Source organism: Zootoca vivipara, chromosome 12, assembly GCF_965207765.1.
Source record: "Zootoca vivipara chromosome 12, rZooViv2.hap1.1, whole genome shotgun sequence".
Classification (NCBI taxonomy): domain Eukaryota; kingdom Metazoa; phylum Chordata; class Lepidosauria; order Squamata; family Lacertidae; genus Zootoca; species Zootoca vivipara.
In genome coordinates, this window is record NC_142595.1 from 40,348,915 (window position 1) to 40,367,519 (window position 18,605).

The 18,605-nt window shown below is 48.9% G+C and overlaps 1 protein-coding gene across 1 annotated transcript; it reads left to right on the forward strand.

Annotated features, from left to right (window-relative positions):
- Positions 1 to 1,756: 1,756 nt before the first annotated feature.
- MAPK7 (mitogen-activated protein kinase 7) lies at positions 1,757 to 17,716 on the forward strand. The gene is made up of 7 exons (XM_035134184.3): positions 1,757 to 1,837; positions 4,435 to 4,667; positions 6,487 to 6,652; positions 7,797 to 8,926; positions 10,599 to 11,527; positions 12,486 to 12,613; positions 15,052 to 17,716. The coding sequence occupies exons 2-7, from the start codon at positions 4,448 to 4,450 to the stop codon at positions 15,203 to 15,205; spliced, it is 2,727 nt and encodes a 908-aa protein (XP_034990075.1). The 5' UTR covers positions 1,757 to 1,837; positions 4,435 to 4,447; the 3' UTR covers positions 15,206 to 17,716.
- Positions 17,717 to 18,605: the final 889 nt, after the last annotated feature.

The following is an 18,605-nucleotide window of genomic DNA, read 5'->3' on the forward strand; positions in this document are numbered from 1 at the left end:
GCGTCAGAGGAGGGAGGAAACGAAAGAGGCCAGTGTTGTTGACCACAGCACCCCTGATCATCATTCAAGGCACCCCAGGGTGCCACGGCACCCTGGTTGAAAACCACTGCTTTAGGGAATTCAGCAGCAGCAACAAAAGCTGTTCCAAAGCTTCAGTGGGGAAAGAACGGTAGATTTTCTTAACTATGGTAAGTAAATAAATTCTAGGCTTCCTGTGAGGTCAAAGCTTCCATCCAAGGAGGATGAGGCTGCTTCCATTATTTCCAATCGGCATTTTTTGGGAGTGGCTAATTCTACTGAATCGGGTCATTCAGTCACTCCCACTGCAGAGGCTCAATCAGTAATGCAAGCCGCCTCCAGACTATTGCATTTAAAGCCGCAAACTGCTTTAAACAGTCCTGGCTTTCCCCCAAAGCAGGCATCCCCAAACTTCGGCCCTCCAGATCTTTTGGACTACAATTCCCATCTTCCCCGACCACTGGTCCTGTTAGCTAGGGATCATGGGAGTTGTAGGCCAAAACATCTGGAGGTCTGCAGTTTGGGGATGCCTGCCCCAAAGTGTCTTGGGAACTGTTGTTTAAGAGTGCTGTAGGTTGGTAGGAGACTTTATGTTGCCCTCGCAGAGCTATAATTCGCAGAGTGGTTTTACAGTCAATCCCTCATCCCAGGGGAGGTGACATCTTTTGTCGCCTGAAAGACTAGCAAGATTCATAGATAGGCTTTCATGGGTTCAAGGCCACTTCATCCTATGGATGAAGGGAAATCTTAAATTGGTATACACTGTAAGGGAGAAAATGGTAAGGTGGGAGTTGAAAATACAGTCAGCGATAATCAGTTTTTACATGCATGATAAAAAACAACAACCCACACCTATAACCTTGAGATGATTTGTTGAGATGATTATAGTCACACCTGGCAGCGAGGCAGGGAACCATTAGAATGCTCTCCCACCAGATGTCAAAGAAATAAACAACTACAGTATCTGACTTTTAGAAGACATCTGAAGGCAGCCCTGTTTAGGGAAGTTTTTAATGTTTGACATTTTATCGTGTTTTTAATATCCTGTTGAGAGCCGCCCAGAGGGCTGGGAAAACCCAGTCAGATGGGCGGGGTATATATTATTATTATTATTATTATTATTATTATTATTATTATTATTATTATTAAACACGTAGGCAGTTCAGTTGGGGAAGCAGAATGACAAGATTTGGTGCCTCGCAGACCTCTGCACCGGGGCTTTCCCTGCCCTGCTGCCCCGAGTGGCTCCGCATAGTCCCTGGAAAAGCTGCCAACACCTGCCGGACAGGCAGAAGTCCAACCGGTGAAGATTCCCACCATTACTGCACCGTCAAGCATTGGAGCTCCGCCTTAGGAGCGGCTTTTAACCGCGCAGAAAACAAAGGTCCCCGCCTTGCTCCCCAAATCCGCAGCAAATAGACCGACGCCTTTTCTGATTGCTGACAATGCAACCGCTTCCAGGTGCAAGAAGAGCTTTGGCTCCGCCCCCGCCATTGTGGTTCTCCCTCCCAAAAAAAACCCTCTCTCCTCTCAGTGGTTCCCTCCCTCTGCCGCTCTGCGATTGGCTCATTGGAGCGAGAGAGGCGGGATTCCCCCCCTTTTTTTTGGAAGAGCCGCCGCTTAGATCTTCGCCGGCTGAGGCCACGCCCTCCCGCGTTCTGATTGGCCGAGGCGGGTTCTGACCGGTGACATCCGGGCACCCGGGGGGGGGCGAGGTAAGAAGGAGGTGTCGGCGGCGAGGACGAGGGAGTGGCGGACCGGAGAGGGAACCGCCCAAGTCTGCCGGAGGGCTGCTGCGCCTCCCCTTCCATTCTGGCAGGTGAGCAAGCACCTTTCATTGCCCCCCTCCCTCCTTTCTGCCCCCCCTCCATTAAGAAGCACGGCGAAGGGGTTTAGGGTCCAGCCTTTCCCAGTGCAAGATCCCTTCCTGCCTTTGCAATGCTTCTTTCTCCCCATGAGAGATATAAATAATAAAATTACAGTACAGCCATTACTCTCCTCCTCCTTTCCTCTGCCCGATACGCCTCCTCTTTCCCTTTTCGGCCCTCCCCCAGGAACAAAAGCCTCGAAATGCACCCCCCCCAATAATATCTCTCCTTCTCTCCGCCCTATGCTCCACCCACGGTATACAGTATTCCCTATTCTTCCTTAGTGACATCTCCAACCCCAACTCTCCCCACCGCCCACTTCTGATGGATCCCTATCGCAGCTGGTTTGTAGGGAGATCAGGAGGGGCAGCCCTTTTCTCTCCCTCTCTATCCCATAATAGCCTCTATTCCCATTTACTTTCTGGTGGGGGAGGGGTTGTGATGGGATAAGATGCTCTCCTTGGCATCTTTCCCTTTCCCCCATTCGCAGCATTCCACCACATGACGGGGGGGGGGCAGAATGTCTTTGCTCTGACCATCCCATAATAATCTTCGCTTATCCCAGACCCGGCTGGCATTTCACCCCCAGCCCCCCCATCTTTTTTCTCTGTGTCCCATGAATTTAAAAAGAATGGAAGCTACCATTGTCCGTTTGCCTTCCACACACCATTCCCTGCTGTCTGTAAAGGAAGTGGTCCTTCCCACCTGCCTCCCCCTCAATATCCTGGGTGATGATGGAGAACCTCCACAGACCTGTGTGTTGATCTCTTTTTGCTTTGTGCAAGCAGATAAGGATGCTTATTCCGTGGGATAGTGTGTGTCTAATGTGGGGTTCCAGGTTTTCTAAAATAAGGAATAATCCCATTCAGGGATAAGATATTTATCTTCTAATCCCCCCCTTTGGGTCTTGATTTGGAAATCACTGTACCGTTGGCTTATCTTAATATATTTTGGTTTCATCTTCTAATCCCCCCCCTTTTGGGTCTTGATTTGGAAATCACTGTACCGTTGGCTTATCTTAATATATTTTGGTTTCATCTTCTAATCCCCCCCCTTTTGGGTCTTGATTTGGAAATCACTGTACCGTTGGCTTATCTTAATATATTTTGCCTAGGTGACAGCTATAGCAATTAAAGTCAGTTATCCAGGGGGTGGGTAAAGAAACCACATTGGGTAGCTGATATCTTTAAGTAACCTTGGCACATGCCAATATATTTGAAATATAGTTCTTCTTACTGTTGATCAAGGACCCTGAGTCAGAGAACTATATAACGGTTAAATGCTGATTAAAACGTTTGGAACACATAATGTGAGCAGCATATTTTAAAATAGCAAGCCTCTCAGTATCACTAACACGCTCTGTCTGACATGGCTTTTTAGGCTGTGACTGATATAAAACTTTGCTACTTACTGGGAAATATTATTACTGTACATATTATACCACTCTTAAAGGAGTTATACTGCCTGCCACTAAGCTACTGGGTCACGTTTGATATTTTGGTATGAACCGAGAAAGCTCTAAATACCTTGGACCAGGATAACTTTCTCCCTGTTTTCCTACACCAGGAGTGAGGAACTGGCCCCCTGACAAATTTCAAAGGGGTGGTATCAACCGATTACTGTGACCTTACCTGCTACACACCTGAAATCTCTTACAATGTCCTGTGTGTGATAGGAGGGTGTGGTGGTTTTTTTGGGGGGTGGGGTGGGGAATGGCCTTGGGGCCAAATTGTGACCCATTCTGGGCCTAATTAGGCTTGTGGGCTGGAGCTTCCCCACCTCTGCCCCACATAGTCATTATGATCAACTGATGAGTCTCTCCTGCTTGCATCCCTACCTATGGAAGTGCAGTAAACAGTCATAGTGGAAGGAGTTTCCTGAGGTGATTCCTGCGCTGTGGGACTACCTTTCCCTTGGGAAACACACACATTAGTCATCTTCAGTCTTCCTTTCAAAAACACAGATCTGTTTCGGGTTATCAAATTTATTTATCAAAGTGATATCATGCTCATCTTCCTGAAGGCCCCCAGGACTGCCAATGTTTTTAATGTCTGCGGCCTTACCATTTTAGCTGTGCCCTAGTCTTACAATTTCACACACACACACACACACACACACACACACACAAACACCCCGCTGCCCCGTATTATAATGTTTTTATACCCATTTGGACATTGCTGTACATGGCCTGAAGAATTGATGAGGCAGGCTGTATAGCAGTATTTTTTAATAAACAAATGTTAATTGGTAAACAAATAATGCTCACTATAAAAGCAATACTTTCACTGTGTGTCAGAAGCTGTGCAGTGAAGGAGCTGAATGGGATTCTTCCTGGAAGCTGCGTGCCGACACCTCAAAGCCGCCACCCAGAGAGGTTGGGGCAACCCAGTCAAATGGGCGGGGCACAAATAATACACTTATTATTAATATTATTATTTTTTTAACTGTCTGCCACATCTCATGCGGTGGAGAAGGGGGGTGGGAGATGGTGCCCCTTGCTAAGGAGGGCGGTGGTCCTTCCTTAAACAATTTTGGCCTTTTCTGACAGGAGCCCACAGACCATGGCGGAGCCACCGATCGAAGATGACGGCGAGGAAGAGGCTCGGGCCCAAGCCAAGCCGGAGCCGGCTCACCAGGCCACGGTGGCAGCCAAGAACCTGGCCATCTTGAAGGCGCGCTCCTTCGACGTCACCTTTGAGGTGGGGGATGAATATGAGGTCATCGAGACGATTGGCACCGGCGCTTACGGCGTGGTGAGCTCGGCACGCCGCAAGGACACAGGTAAGGGGGGGAGGAAAGCACCAGGGCTGGATGGAAGCTGAGAGGATGCCGTTGTTTGGTCTCTCAACTGTGCACAGAGGTGGGGCCCGTGCAAATGGATGGATGTGAATAGAAGAAGAAGAAGAAGAGTTTGGATTTGATATCCCGCTTTATCACTACCCGAAGGAGTCTCAAGCGGTTAACAATCTCCTTTCCCCTCCTCCCCCACAACAAACACCCTGTGAGGTGGGTGGGGCTGAGAGACTTCAGAGAAGTGTGACTAGCCCAAGGTCACCCAGCAGCTGCATGTGGAGGAGTGGAGACACGAACCCGGTTCCCCAGATTACGAGTCTACTGCTCTTAACCACTACACCACACTGGCTCTCCACAATAAGTCTCTCCACAAGGGCTATATTCTCCCTCCACTGTTGGAGGCAGTCTGCCTCTGAGTACCAGTTCCTGGGAATCCCAAGTGGAAACAATGCTCTTGTGCTCAGGTTCTGGTTCTCTAGAGACACCTGGTTGCCCACTGTCTGACTGGGGTAAGCCTTTGGCCTTACCCAGTAAGGCCGGATTGCGTCCCCCAGCTGACGATTGAGGCTTTGGGACCTTGTACTGATTGGCTGCTCTGTGCTGTGATGCCCCAGGGATTTTTCTCTCTCTCCGGCTTGACTCATTGGAGCCTGGCTGGGAATAAAAACAGAGTTTGGGGGTGGTGGTGACGCACCCATTGATGCTAAAAACTTAACTGTAACTGTACCCTTTGTGATCATACGCCACACATCACTTTCCTCTTGGCATGTTATCAACTCGGTAAATTGCATAGCTGTATCCTATCGTGTGGCATCGGACTAGGACCTGGGAGAGATCAGGGTTCAAATCCCCGCTCAGCCATGAAACTCGCTGGGTGACCTTGGGCCAGTCTCTGCCTCTCAGCCTGACCTATCTCACAGGGCTGTTGTGGGGATTGAATGAGGAGGGGGAGAACCATGTACACCGCCTTGAGCTACTTTTGCGAGGGAATGTGGGATAGAAATGCAATGAATGAGTATTTCTTCATTTACAATTGTGACAGCTTACGGGTGGTGCTGTGGTCTAAACCACAGAGACTAGGGCTTGCCGATCAGAAGCTCGGTGGTTCGAATCCCCGCGACGGGGTGAGCTCCCGTTGCTCGGTCCCAGCTCCTGCCAACCTAGCAGTTAGAAAGCACGTCAAAGTGCAAGTAGATAAATAGGTACCGCTACAGCGGGAAGGTAAACGGCGTTTCCATGCACTGCTCTGGTTTGCCAGAAGCGGCTTTGTCATGCTGGCCACATGATCCGGAAGCTGTACGCCGGCTCTCTCGGCCTATAGAGCGAGATGAGCGGCGCAACCCCAGAGTCGTCCGCGACTGGACTTAGCAGTCAGAGGTCCCTTTACCATGTTTAAACTAATTTTTCTTTATATTTTCTGTAATCTTTTATTAAAAATGATTTTTTAAAAAACTGAAAAATCAAAGGACCCCCCCCAATAAAGAGAGCAGTCCTCAATTCTTCACATGCCATTTGTGAACAAGACAATCACACGCCAAAGTAAACTGGGCTGCCCCTTCACATCTAATTTGGCTCAGGGTGTTGGACGTGAAGCAGAGAGAGTTGGTTTTAAACTTTGGTGGGAGATATCAGGTGCATTGAGCCTAGCCTAGCTTTCCTCACATGGTTGTTGTGAGGGGGAGAAATCCCATAATGCACTCCAGGGGAAGGAGGGAAAGACCAGGTGAGTGACACGTCCGGATGCATGAGATGAATCATTTTCTGATTCAATGCTATGAACCTGTTTCCCCTGCTCTTCCCTTGCCAGGCCAGCAGGTGGCGATCAAGAAAATCCCCAACGCTTTCGATGTGGTGATGAACGCCAAGCGCACTTTGCGCGAACTGAAGATCCTCAAACATTTCAAGCATGACAACATCATCGCCATCAAGGATATCCTTAAGCCCTCTGTGCCTTATGCGGAATTCAAATCTGTGTAAGTGCTATTCTTTCCCTGGATAAAGGGGGGGGCCCCTTAAAAATAAATAAATCTCAGCCCCCCCCCCAAGAATCCTCATTAATATATCCATTAATATGGACTAGGCTGAAATGGCAAAATCAACTGCCAAATCAAAAGGGCATAATGATGAAGTGTTTAAGGAAGAATGGAGACCACTGATCTATCAAATTACCACCCATATATGAAGTCGCTGGCAGGATTTGAAATATAAGCAGTAGATTATTGAAAGATTTAATGGTAGTGGGGTTTTTAGACAAGACAAACAGATGTGCTGCAGAACAGCTCATAAAAAGGAATAAAAAACAAACATCGGGAAAGGAGGGGTGGGAAGTCAAGAAGAAACTTTTTTAAACTCTACAAAGTATACAGGTGAAACTCGGAAAATTAAAATATTGCCAAAAAGTGCATTTATTTCAGTAATGCAACTTATCATTTTTTATTTTTATTTTGATTTTTACAAATGCTTTCTTTTGGAAATTCCATAGTAATAAAACAAATGGTTACAATAATACAAAAATAAACATCGCTATTACATTTCATTAATTACATTCCATTTATAATTGACCCGCCTAATGACAAATAATTACAATTACAACAAATAACGGCTTGACATATCTTGCTTTGCATGTCATGCATCTATCTCATATATTGGTTTCACCTTTTAAGTTGCGTTACTGAAATAAATGCACTTTTCGACGATATTCTACTTTTCCGAGTTTCACCTGTATGTTGATAAATTCTTTGAAATATTTTTGGAGACTGAATGAAAGTGATATGAAAAGGAATTCTGGATATAATGGAAGAGGTAAAGGATTTGGATTATCATTAAAGATGTGGGAGAAAAGAATTAATAATAGGACCCACAGAAGGGAGGGCAGAAGTCCAGGAGATGGCTTGGAATCTTGTTTTTATGATTTATGTTTGATATATCTCTGTAAAACTTTAATTTGAAAAACCAAATAAATAAATAAATTTTATATTTAAAAATGATATGAAAAGAGAGAGTGAGAGAGAGACACACAGAGTCTGTCCAAAAGGCGCCCCCCCCCGGTGAATATTGTGGTGGAACAATATTCAGGTTCTCTCCTTGACTGACCACGCCTGCTCTTACCTTGCCCAGGTACGTTGTGCTGGACCTGATGGAGAGCGACCTGCACCAGATCATCCACTCCTCTCAGCCCCTCACCTTGGAGCATGTGCGCTACTTCCTCTACCAGCTCCTCCGGGGCCTCAAGTACATCCACTCGGCCAACGTCATCCACCGGGACCTGAAGCCCAGCAACCTCCTGATCAACGAGAACTGCGAGCTCAAGATCGGTGACTTCGGCATGGCCCGTGGCCTCTGCACCAAGCCCGACGAGTACAAGTATTTCATGACCGAGTATGTGGCCACGCGCTGGTACCGGGCCCCGGAGCTGATGCTCTCCCTCCACGAGTACACCGAAGCCATTGACATGTGGTCGGTCGGGTGCATCTTCGCCGAGATGCTGGGGCGAAAGCAGCTGTTCCCGGGGAAAAACTACATCCACCAGCTGCAGCTGATCATCACGGTCCTGGGGACCCCTCCGGCCAAAGTGGTCCACTCCATCGGGGCCGACCGCGTGCGCGCCTACGTCCAGAGCCTGCCGTCGCGCCAGCCGGTGCCTTGGGAGAGCCTCTACCAGAACGCCGACCGCAAGGCCTTGGCCTTGCTCTCCAAGATGCTGCGCTTCGACCCCCGCGAGCGGATCTCCGTGGTGGAGGCGCTGAACTACCCCTTCCTGGCCAAGTACCACGACCCGGACGACGAGCCCGACTGCGTCCCAGCCTTCGACTTCGACTTCGACAAGCGGGTGCTCACCAAGGAGCAGATAAAGGAGGCCATTGTGGCCGAGATCAACGACTTCCACGAGCGCCGGGAGGGCATTCGGCGGCAGATCAGCTTCAAGCCGGCGCTGAAGCAGGCGGTTGTCGGCGGAGGCGGCCAGGCGTTGCTCCTCTGCTGCCGCGATGTTGACATGCCCAGCGCCGGCTCGCCTCGGGCTGGAGACGGAGACTACGCCATGGCCTCTCCCGGGCCCTACTTGCTGACGGAGACAATTGACCTCACCTCTCCGCTGGTGCCATCGGCCGTTGTGCAGCCAGAGGTGAAGGCTGAAGAGGGCGCTCCAGCCACCATTCCGCCTAAGCGGGAAGGCGCTATCTCGGATGACACCAAGGCTGCCCTCCGGGCGGCCATTTTAACGTCGGCTCTCCGGCACAAGGCCAGAGGTAAGGGTTTGGTGCAAAGGAAGCTGACGTATATTGAGCCACGCCATTGGTCCATCTAGGTCAGAATTAGCCCCGCCGATTGGCAGCGGCTCTGCAGGGTTTCTGACGGGACATTTGCAGCCCTGCCTGGAGATGCTAGGAATTGAACCTGGGACCCTCTGCTTGCAAGGCAGGTGCTTTGCCTCGGTGCTACGGCCATTTCCCAAGGGTTTCAAGTTTGGTGTAAGGTAGCAGTGAGAGGGGATAATAATAATAATACAGTGGTACCTCGACATCCAAATGCCTCGACTTACGAAGTCTGCAAATCCAGAAGTCTTTTCACCGCGCGCGTGTTCTACGCCTGCGCAGAAGCGGCACGCGTGGTTGGTGCATGTGCAGAAGCACATGCGCAAAACGGACGCTTCGGCAACTGAAGGATTCGACTTGCGAAGAGCGCCGCGGAACGGATCGCCTTCGTAAGGCGAGGTACCACTGTAATTTATTATTTATACCTGCCCATCTGGCTGGGTTTCCTCAGCCACTCTGGGTGGCTCCCAACAGATTAAAAACAGAACAAAACATCAAACATTAAAAACTTCCCTAAACAGGGCTGCCTTCAGATGTCTTCTAAATGTCAGATAGTCGTTTATTTCCTTGACATCTGATGGGAGGGTGTTCCACAGGGCAGGCGCCACTACCGAGAAGGCTGTCTGCCTGTAACTTCACTTCTTGCAGCAAGGGAACCGCCAGAAGGCCCTCTGCGCTGGACCTCAGTGTCCGGGCTGAACAATGGAGGTGGAGACGCTCCTTCAGGTATACTGGACCGAGGCCATTTAGGCCTTTAAAGCACCAACACTTTGAATTGTGCTCGGAAATGTACTGGGAGCCAATGTAGGTCTTTAAAGACCGGTGTTATGTGGTCTCAGCGGCTGCTCCCAGTCACCAGTCTAGCTGCCGCATTCTGGATTAATTGTAGTTTCCGGGTCACCTACAAAGGTAGCCCTCAATGGACTGGAGGATTTGGCCACTCTGGTTGGGGCTGATGGAACTTGTAGTCCAGCAACACCCAGAAGACTACACAGTCCCCATCCCTGATCATCAGCCCCAGCCAGATGTTTGTTTGGAAACCCCAAGATGAAAACCAGATCTGAACATTTGGAGGAAAATGTTGCCCTATGAGAGCGGAGTCTTCCCAATTGTTCTGGGAGGCAGAGAAAGGGAGAGGCTGATGGGCAGCAGGACCATCTAAGCCACTCTTCCCCTGCTTAACACTCTCCAGATGTTGTGGATTGCAGCTCCTGTCAATTTGGAGCTGATGATCACGAAGGGAAGTGTAGGTTAGGTGATTTGTGGGATATTTCCAAAGATGTGCCCTGTATGAAGTGATTCCTGCAGAGCTGGACTATTGGGGGAATTCAAAATTTAGTGATTTTCCACAAGCATAAGCTTCCTAGCATGGAGAGTTACCTCAGTTGTTCATGGTGTGGTGCTGATAATACCAAGGTTGCGGGTTCGATCCCCATATAGGCCATCTGCATTGCAAGGGGTTGGACTAGATGACCCTCAGAGGCCCTTTCAACTCTGGAGTTCTATGATGCGCAGGTGAAACCGAATCGCTGACCGTAGACGTAGTGGCTGCATAATGCAGGGCAACTGTAAAGGCTTCCCCACAATCTCTCCCATTCTTCCGCAGATACGCCTTCCACGGTGCCCGAGACGCCCGATATCCGCAGACCGGTCACGGCAAAGGAGCGCCAGCGCGAGCGCGAGGAGAAGCGCAAGCGGCGCCAGGAGCGAGCCAAGGAGCGCGAGAAGCAGAAGAAGGAGAAGGAACAGGAGCGGAAGGGAATGCTGACCGAGAACGACCGGAACCTTCTGGAAAGGTGGACCAAGATGGTTGACCGTACCCAGAACAAGCCGTTCCAGAACGGGTCCGCCATCCCGCCTCAGGCGAACGCGGCTGCCCACATCCTGCCTCAGGCCCCTCCTGCCAACTCCTTGCCGCCTCAGCCGCTCCCTGTCAGCCATGTCCCCACTACCCCTTCCGGCGGCGCGCCTGCCGACTTCCTTGCCTTCCCGGACAAGAGAGTGCCTGGCTTGGGTGGGCCCAACCTGACTCTTGTGCCTGTGGGGGCGGAGCTGGCCCCTGTCCAGGGATCTGGTGCCAACGTGGTCCACTTCTTCCCGGGACAACCGGGCCCCTTCTTGGTCACTGCTCCGACGTGCCCAAAAGCCGCCCCCCCAAAACCAGAGTGCCTCCTTGGCGTCAAGTACACCTCTGGGCAGATCTTCCAGGGCCCTTATGGCGTGGCGGCCCTCAACGCCTGGAGCGGCGTTTCCCAGGCGCCTGAAAACTGGGCTGTGGCCGAGCAGCTGCCAGGGACTCAGCCGGAGGTGGCGCCCCCTAGCGGTACTCTTCCGGAACAAGCGGTCAGCTACAGGCCCAGGGCCGGCGCGGAGCAGCCCCTGTTTCTGGCAGAGGTGGGGGGCAAGCCTGAGCTGCCGCCCCAGGGTTTGGTCGGGGACGAAGCCGGGGGACCCGCCCATCCCCACATGGCCCCGGGACTGCCGTCAGAGCCTCCGGATATCAACGTGGTGACACAGCAGTTGTCTAAATCCCAGGTGATGCCTTTTTCTGTATGCTGAAGGGGAAGCGCTTGCTAGATGCTCTCTAGAGAAGTGGGGGGGGCGGTATCCTTTTTGTTTTTGGTGCTTGGAGAAGCTGGGGGTCGTTTGCCAAGGAGGCCGTGGCCACCTGACTTTTTTCCAGGCCAAGAGCTCAGTTGATCCATGCTCTCTTGCTGCTGCACTCACTAAATTCTCTCTCTTTTTGTTTATATGTTTTTAATTAAATTTTCTGTGTTAAAATTTGGAATATTCATTTAAACAACCTTAAAATACCAATGACTCCCATTCTTCTCTTTCCATGGTTCATTTTGCATAGCAGAAATCCCTGCATATTTTATATAAACCAAACCATATTATTCCATTATTGCTTCCATCAAAACTTATTAACACTGTTGAATTTATCTTAATGCTGCCAACGTTTTGCACCAACTAAATCCTCTGTAGCCAAGATCCACAGAACACTGCTGTTGACTAAATTAATAGTATTTAGTATTAATAGTATTTAATCTCCTCAGCTAACTTTCCCTGTTTGGTTTCAATGGATCTTAAGCACGACAAAATTATCTGGATTTGGACCCTGGTTTGTATGGTGGTTTTTATGCATTCTGTGTTTTTTATATTGTAGTTTTATGTTGTGAACTGCCCTGAGATTTACAGATGTAGGGTGGCATACAAATGTGATTTTTTTTAAAAAAATTGCCAGCTCTACATAGCCTGGCAGAGGGGACTGTGGGTGGTATTCAGCTAAAGTTTACTCAGAGCAGACCTATCTGAAAATAGTGGACTTAACTTAGTCATGCTAGTCATTAATTTCAGTGGGTGTACTCTGCGTAAAACTTAAAATTGACTACTACCGTGTATGTTGTCCTCTGATGTCTGCTGGTTCCTGATGATGACCTGTGATAAGCTGATCTCTGCACAAGCAATGAATCCACTGTTTTCTTGATTCCAGGTCGAAGACCTCTTGCCCCCTGTTTTCTCTGGCACCCCAAAAGGTAGTGGAGCTGGCTATGGGGTTGGATTTGACCTGGAAGAATTTCTGAACCAATCTTTCGACATGGTTGGGGAGAACAGAGAGAGGTAAGAGCTGCTTGCCTGGGCTTGTAAGTAGAACAGAGTTATGTGCCATTTGCTCACAGATGTTCACTAGCATGCTCACAACCTATTCCTTCAAGACCATGGAGCTGTGGGGGTGTGGCCACAGATTGGTCAGCTACCATTGGCTTACCTGCTCTGACATCACTCAGGGCTAAGCAGCTGAGAGCTAAAGCGAAGGGACCTTTAGCTTTGGAATTCTAAGATCAGTGGATAACTCTGTGGTTTAAATTAAAGCTTGGAAGTCTTGCCACTTGTGAGCTCTGGAATGATACATTATTAGTGACTTCAGACTTTTTTCCTAGCTACAAACAGACAGCACTTATTGCTTACACATTTCAGAACTCCGGACTTCCTCTGCAGATAGAAATGTCTGCTCTCAACATCTCCTTCTCTGTCCAAACTCAGTGCAACTTGCCTCATTTGGATTCGTAGGATAGTTACCGGCAGGTGCTCTTCACGACTAATGTTCAAATGATTTCCTGAAATAGATGGATTTTGCCCGGTATCCTGCTGCTGTATTCTTTCCTTACCAGCAGTTAACAAACTGTGACTTCTCTAGAGAAAGAAAAGAAGAGAGCTCTTGCTCTCTAGAGCAGGCACCCCCAAACTTCGGCCCTCCAGATGTTTTTGCCTACAACTCCCATGATCCCTAGCTAACAGGAGCAGTGGTCAGGGATGATGGGAATTGTAGTCCAAAACATCTGGAGGGCCGAAGTTTGGGGATGCCTGCTCTAGAGCCTTCCTGTTGTTGATGGGATAGCAGTTCCTCGGATTCCCCACCTGCAAAAGCTAGTACAGGCCCTGGGATCTACCCCAGCTGTGCAGACAGATGCAAATAATTTGTCCCGCTTCTCTGCAGTCTCCTCCTCCACTCTCAGCCCCAACCAGTATGGCCCAGTGGTCAGGGATGATGGGAGCTTTAGTCCAATGACACCTGCAGGATTGCAAATTGCCCTTCTCTCCTCTAGAGGGTGCTCCAACGCATACAGGTGAAACTCGGAAAATTAGAATAGCGTCGAAAAGTGCATTTATTTCAGTAATGCAACTTAAAAGGTGAAACCAATATATGAGATAGATGCATGACATGCAAAGCAAGATATGTCAAGCCTTTATTTGTTGTAATTGTAATTATTTGTCGTTAGGCTGGTCAATTATAAATGGAATGTAATTAATGAAATGTAATAGCGATGTTTATTTTTTGTATTATTGTAACTCTTTGTTCAGGTGGCGCTGTGGGTTAAACCACAGAGTCTAGGGCTTGCTGATCAGAAGGTCGGCAGTTCGAATCTCTGCAATGGGGTGAGCTCCCGTTGCTCGGTCCCAGCTCCTGCCCACCTAGCAGTTCGAAAGCACATCAAAAGTGCAAGTAGATAAATAGGGACCACTCCGGCGGGAAGGTAAACGGCATTTCTGTGCTTTGTCATGCTGGCCACATGACGCCGGCTCCCTCGGCCTATAGAGAGAGATGAGCGCTGCCATCCCAGAGTCGGACACGACTGGACCTGATGGTCAGGGGCACCTTTACCTTTAATAGCGATGTTTATTTTGTTTTTTGTTTTTTGTATTATTGTAACTATTTGTTTTATTACTGTGGAATTTCCAAAAGAAAGCATTTGTAAAAATAAAAATAAAAATTAAAAATAATAAGTTGCATTACTGAAATAAATGCACTTTTTGACGATATTCTAATTTTCCGAGTTTCACCTGTATAGAAATTTCAAACTTTTAAAGAGGCAATCAAAGGAAAAGGGATGGTGCCCTGACTATTCAGGTGCTCTAAATTGGCGGGCCCCAAGCTTTTCACTCCATGGACCAATTTAAAATTGCTGAGGTTCTTGGTGGACCTCTTAACGATTTTCCTGCCGGTTGTAGCAATTGCCTTGCACTATGCTAGTTGGTGTATTATTTTTTTAATTGTATATTTGCATGCAGATCAAAGTTTGGGAAGCCCTGATCTTAATTTAGTCTCTGGATGTTTTTGGACTACAGATCCCATTGTCCTTTACCAATGGTCAGGGGCGATGGGAGTTGTAGTCCAGCAACATTTTTTTTTTTGCAGGGGCAAGGTTGAAGAACATTGTCCTAGGGTAGGATCTCCCAAACATGGGTCTCCAGCTGTTTTTGGACTCCCTGACCACTGGTCTTTCCAGTTAGGGATGGCGACCCAAGTTTGAGAAACCCTGTCCTACAGCATCTCCCAAGCGCCAAAAAGGGCTGCGCTCCAGGCACCCCAAAGAGGGAGCTACACTGCACTGAGCCACACTGTTTTGTATCCCCTCCTTCCTGCACGAAGAGCCAGACTTTTTCTTTCACCCACAGCATTATGCAAAATGGTTCACGTTTGGTCAGCTGCCTTGTCTTGTCCTTCACCGCATTGTCTTGTCCTTCACCTGTTCCCCTTTTCCCTCCTCCTGCCTCAGTCAAGGCGATTCTGCCCCGCTCTCGGCCTCCCTCCTCGCCGACTGGCTGGAAGTCCATCGCATGAACCCCGCCGACATGGAATCCCTCCAGCAGGAACTGCAGCTAGGCTCTCCCATGATCCTCTCTGACATTCCAGACCTGCAGGACGCGTGAAAAAGCTGCCTCTCCCTTCCGCTGTCTTCCTCCTGTTTCATTTCGACCGGGTGCGAAAACGTCTGAGCCCCGCTTGGCTGTTCCTCACGGCCTTCCTGGCGACTCTGGCTGGGAACGTCACCGCAGTGCCTGCCTTTTTTCTTCCTTCCTTCCTTTTTTTTAAAAGCACCAGCTGGGTTGAGCTGGTGTTTGGACTTTCCACATAAAAGGTCTGAGGGTGGCCCAGACGACACCCGTTCCTCCTGAATGCTGTTCAGGTAACAACCTCAGCCGACAACACTAAAGGGTGGATCCATTACCTGTTGTCTTTGGGATAGGTGCTGAGGGAACGCCTTCCTGACCCCTCACTGTGTTTTCCTTTTGCCTCATGGCCTGAGAACTGGACACCTCTCTCTCTTCACACTTAGGAAACTGTTTGAGGGGCGAGCATCCGTCTAAACGTGTTTTCTTTTTTCCAAGTTTACTGACGACGGGAGAGAAACACGAGTGCCAAATGCTCAGCCATGGCATGCTTTGCCTTTTATAAAAAAGTGTGTTGAAAGCACTGGATTGTATGAGAGGATCGCCCTGTTGCGGGGAAAGGGGGGTGGGAATAAGGAGGTAAGGTGGGCCCTAGTGGATCAGCCCAGCATCCTGTTCTCACAGCGGCCAATCAGACGCCTACAGGAAGCCCGCAAGAACGACAGGGGGTTGGACTGGATGGCCCTTGTGGTCTCTTCCAACTCTATGATTCTATGACACAAGCGCAACAGCGATTCTCAGCATTTGAGGGCATGTTGCCTCTCACAGCAGAGGAATAAGCTAGCTAGCCTATGTGACTGGCAGTCACTGACAGCCTTACCTTCCACAAATTATTGCCTCATCCTCTTTGAAAGCCATCTAAGTTGGTGGAAGCCACCTTACAGAAGGAGCTGCCTTAATACTGAGGTAGACCAAGGGGGCTTGTCTAGCTTGGTGCTGTGCATTTTGACCTTGGGCTGCATCTCCCAAGATCTGGGGGGGGGGGAATTCTTCTGCAGGGTTCCTTTTAACTGGAAATGGCAGGGGTTGAACCCTGAACCGCCCTCAGCAGACACGCAGAAATTATGGGCCCTTCTGGTGGTGTTGCTGGACTACAACTCCCATCGTCCCTGGCCTTTGGCTGATGGGGAGTTGCAATTCCCGGCCATTCCTCCGCTTTGGGACTTCTTTCCTGGGTCTGTCTAACATGCCTGCCTTCCTGCAAGTGTGACCCATTGGGTGAAGGTGTGTGTTGGCGTCCTGCTGCTGCCACGTGGAAGATGGCTCAGGACAACCCTCCACGTTGCCCGCCTCTCCACGCAGCAGCCGTGGATCCCCCTTCCAGAGGGGTGAGTTGGAAGCCTTGCCTCGTCCCTTGGTCCCTTTAGCCCAGTATTGTCCACACTGACTGGCAGCAGCTGTCCAGGGTTTCAAGTGGAGTGGTGGTCCCCAGCTGGATTTGAAATAAGATCTGAACCCGGGACCTTCTGCGTGCACAACTGAGCTAATGGGAGTTCCTGCGCCCTCCACTAACTTGCCTGGCCGGCTGCTCTTGATCTGTGTGCGAGTCTCATATGAAGATGGTTTCTGGTGGCTTCCGTTTGGCTGCAACAGGCCGGCCTAGTCACCAAGAAGGCCTCTGAAGCTGCCATCTTGCCAACCCTCCAGCCATTTCTTCCCATGAGACCTTGGTGCCAAATTCGCTACGGAGGAGCCAGACTTTTCCCTTCCTCAGGAGCCGCTCTGCCATGTTGAGAGTTTCCAATCCCGGAAGATGCAGTGTGGCCAAAAACGTAGGGTGGTGATGGTCCTGTTTTCACCAAGACGAGGGTGCCCCAGATTTCCAGGAGTGCCTTAGCCAGCCATCTTTCCCTTGTGTGCAGCAGGCCTTGATGTCTCGTTTCCATATGCTGAGCTCTGGAAGACGTTACTTGCTTTCAACACGCCTGTCTAGATGAGAATTCCACGTTTGGGGTGGCAGTGGCAGAGATCTCTCTTCTGCCCCCCACCCAATGGAACCGGGAACATTGCATAGCAAAGGTGACCTTCCCTCTTAGTTCATTGTGGCCCACTAGGCAAACTCTGCAGCCCCGGACTGCATTGGAACATTAAACTGGGGGCCTTGTTTACTTGAACTGAGATTATTTTGGTTTCAGCTATTCCTGTGCCCTTTCTTTCTTAGTCCTAGCCTGTCAAGGGTAACCTTGCGCCCAGTTGCATTTTCCTACAAAGGGGGGGAGGGTTGGGATTTGGGCCAGATCGCAGGGTTGGTTTTCGGATGCTTTCTGTGCTAGGTTAGCTGGGTGGAGATAGAAAACGCACCTCTGAAGGTTCAGAGGTCAGAGTTGAAATGGATTAGTGTGTGTGTGTGTGTGTGTGTGTTTAAAACAACAACTTGTGTGTACATAGTCTTTAGTCCGAGTGTGGTGGATTTTCTCCAAAGCGATGGTGCCATCTCGTGATTATTTTTGTCATTAAACTTTCTATTAAAATTGTGATTTATAAAAAGCCGGAGCGCTGCAGTGTTTGTATTGTGTCTTTCCATGTTGCCTGTAGGATTATTAGCGTGTAAGAAGGGCCCTGTTGGATACAACAACAACAACAACAACAACAACAACAAAAAGAAAACGTAGATACAAAATTACGCACAAGAATAGCAATAAACACAAAATTTTCTTACCAAACAATAAAACGTAAGTTGGTCTTAACACTATAGACCCAATCTCCCATATACTCCTTATTTCAATTTCATATTACTTATTGCCAATGCACACTTTTATCATAATTTAACATTTTCTTAATATATCTTAACTCTTATAGCTAACTTGCAACTATTACTGAAGTTCCTCGAATGCTGCAACAGAGTTTAAACTACTGTAATTATATTTCAAATATTCTTTGAAAATCTCCCATTTTGAAACAAATTCCTGTTTTGGTTTATTCTTTATTTTTCCTGATAGACCATCTAATTCAGCACACTGTATTGTGTCAGCTTTTGGACCCATTCATGTCTAGAGGGGATTTCAATACTCTTCCATTTTGCCACAATGAGAACTCTTGCTGCCGTTGTAGCGTATAAAGAGATGTTGTTGTTTAGTCGTTTAGTCGTGTCCGACTCTTCGTGACCCCATGGACCATAGCACGCCAGGCACTCCTGTCTTCCACTGCCTCCCGCAGTTTGGTCAAACTCATGTTCGTAGCTCCGAGAACACTGTCCAACCATCTCGTCCTCTGTCATCCCCTTCTCCTAGTGCCCTCCATCTTTCCCAACATCAAGGTCTTTTCCAAAGATTCTTCTCTTCTCATGATAAAGAGATACCCTTCATTTTTTGTGGGCTATCCAAATCGGTAATTCCCAGGAGATAGGCCTCTGGTTTTTTATTAAAGGAGATCTTTAACA

Excerpts from the sequence above, each read along its gene's own strand:
- MAPK7 (XM_035134184.3), top strand. The coding sequence starts at position 4,448 with ATGGCGGAGCCACCGATCGAAGATGACGGCGAGGAAGAGGCTCGGGCC. Across the intron at positions 11,528-12,485 it reads AGCAGTTGTCTAAATCCCAG|GTCGAAGACCTCTTGCCCCC; the intron begins GTGATGCCTTTT and ends TCTTGATTCCAG. Across the intron at positions 12,614-15,051 it reads GTTGGGGAGAACAGAGAGAG|TCAAGGCGATTCTGCCCCGC; the intron begins GTAAGAGCTGCT and ends CTCCTGCCTCAG.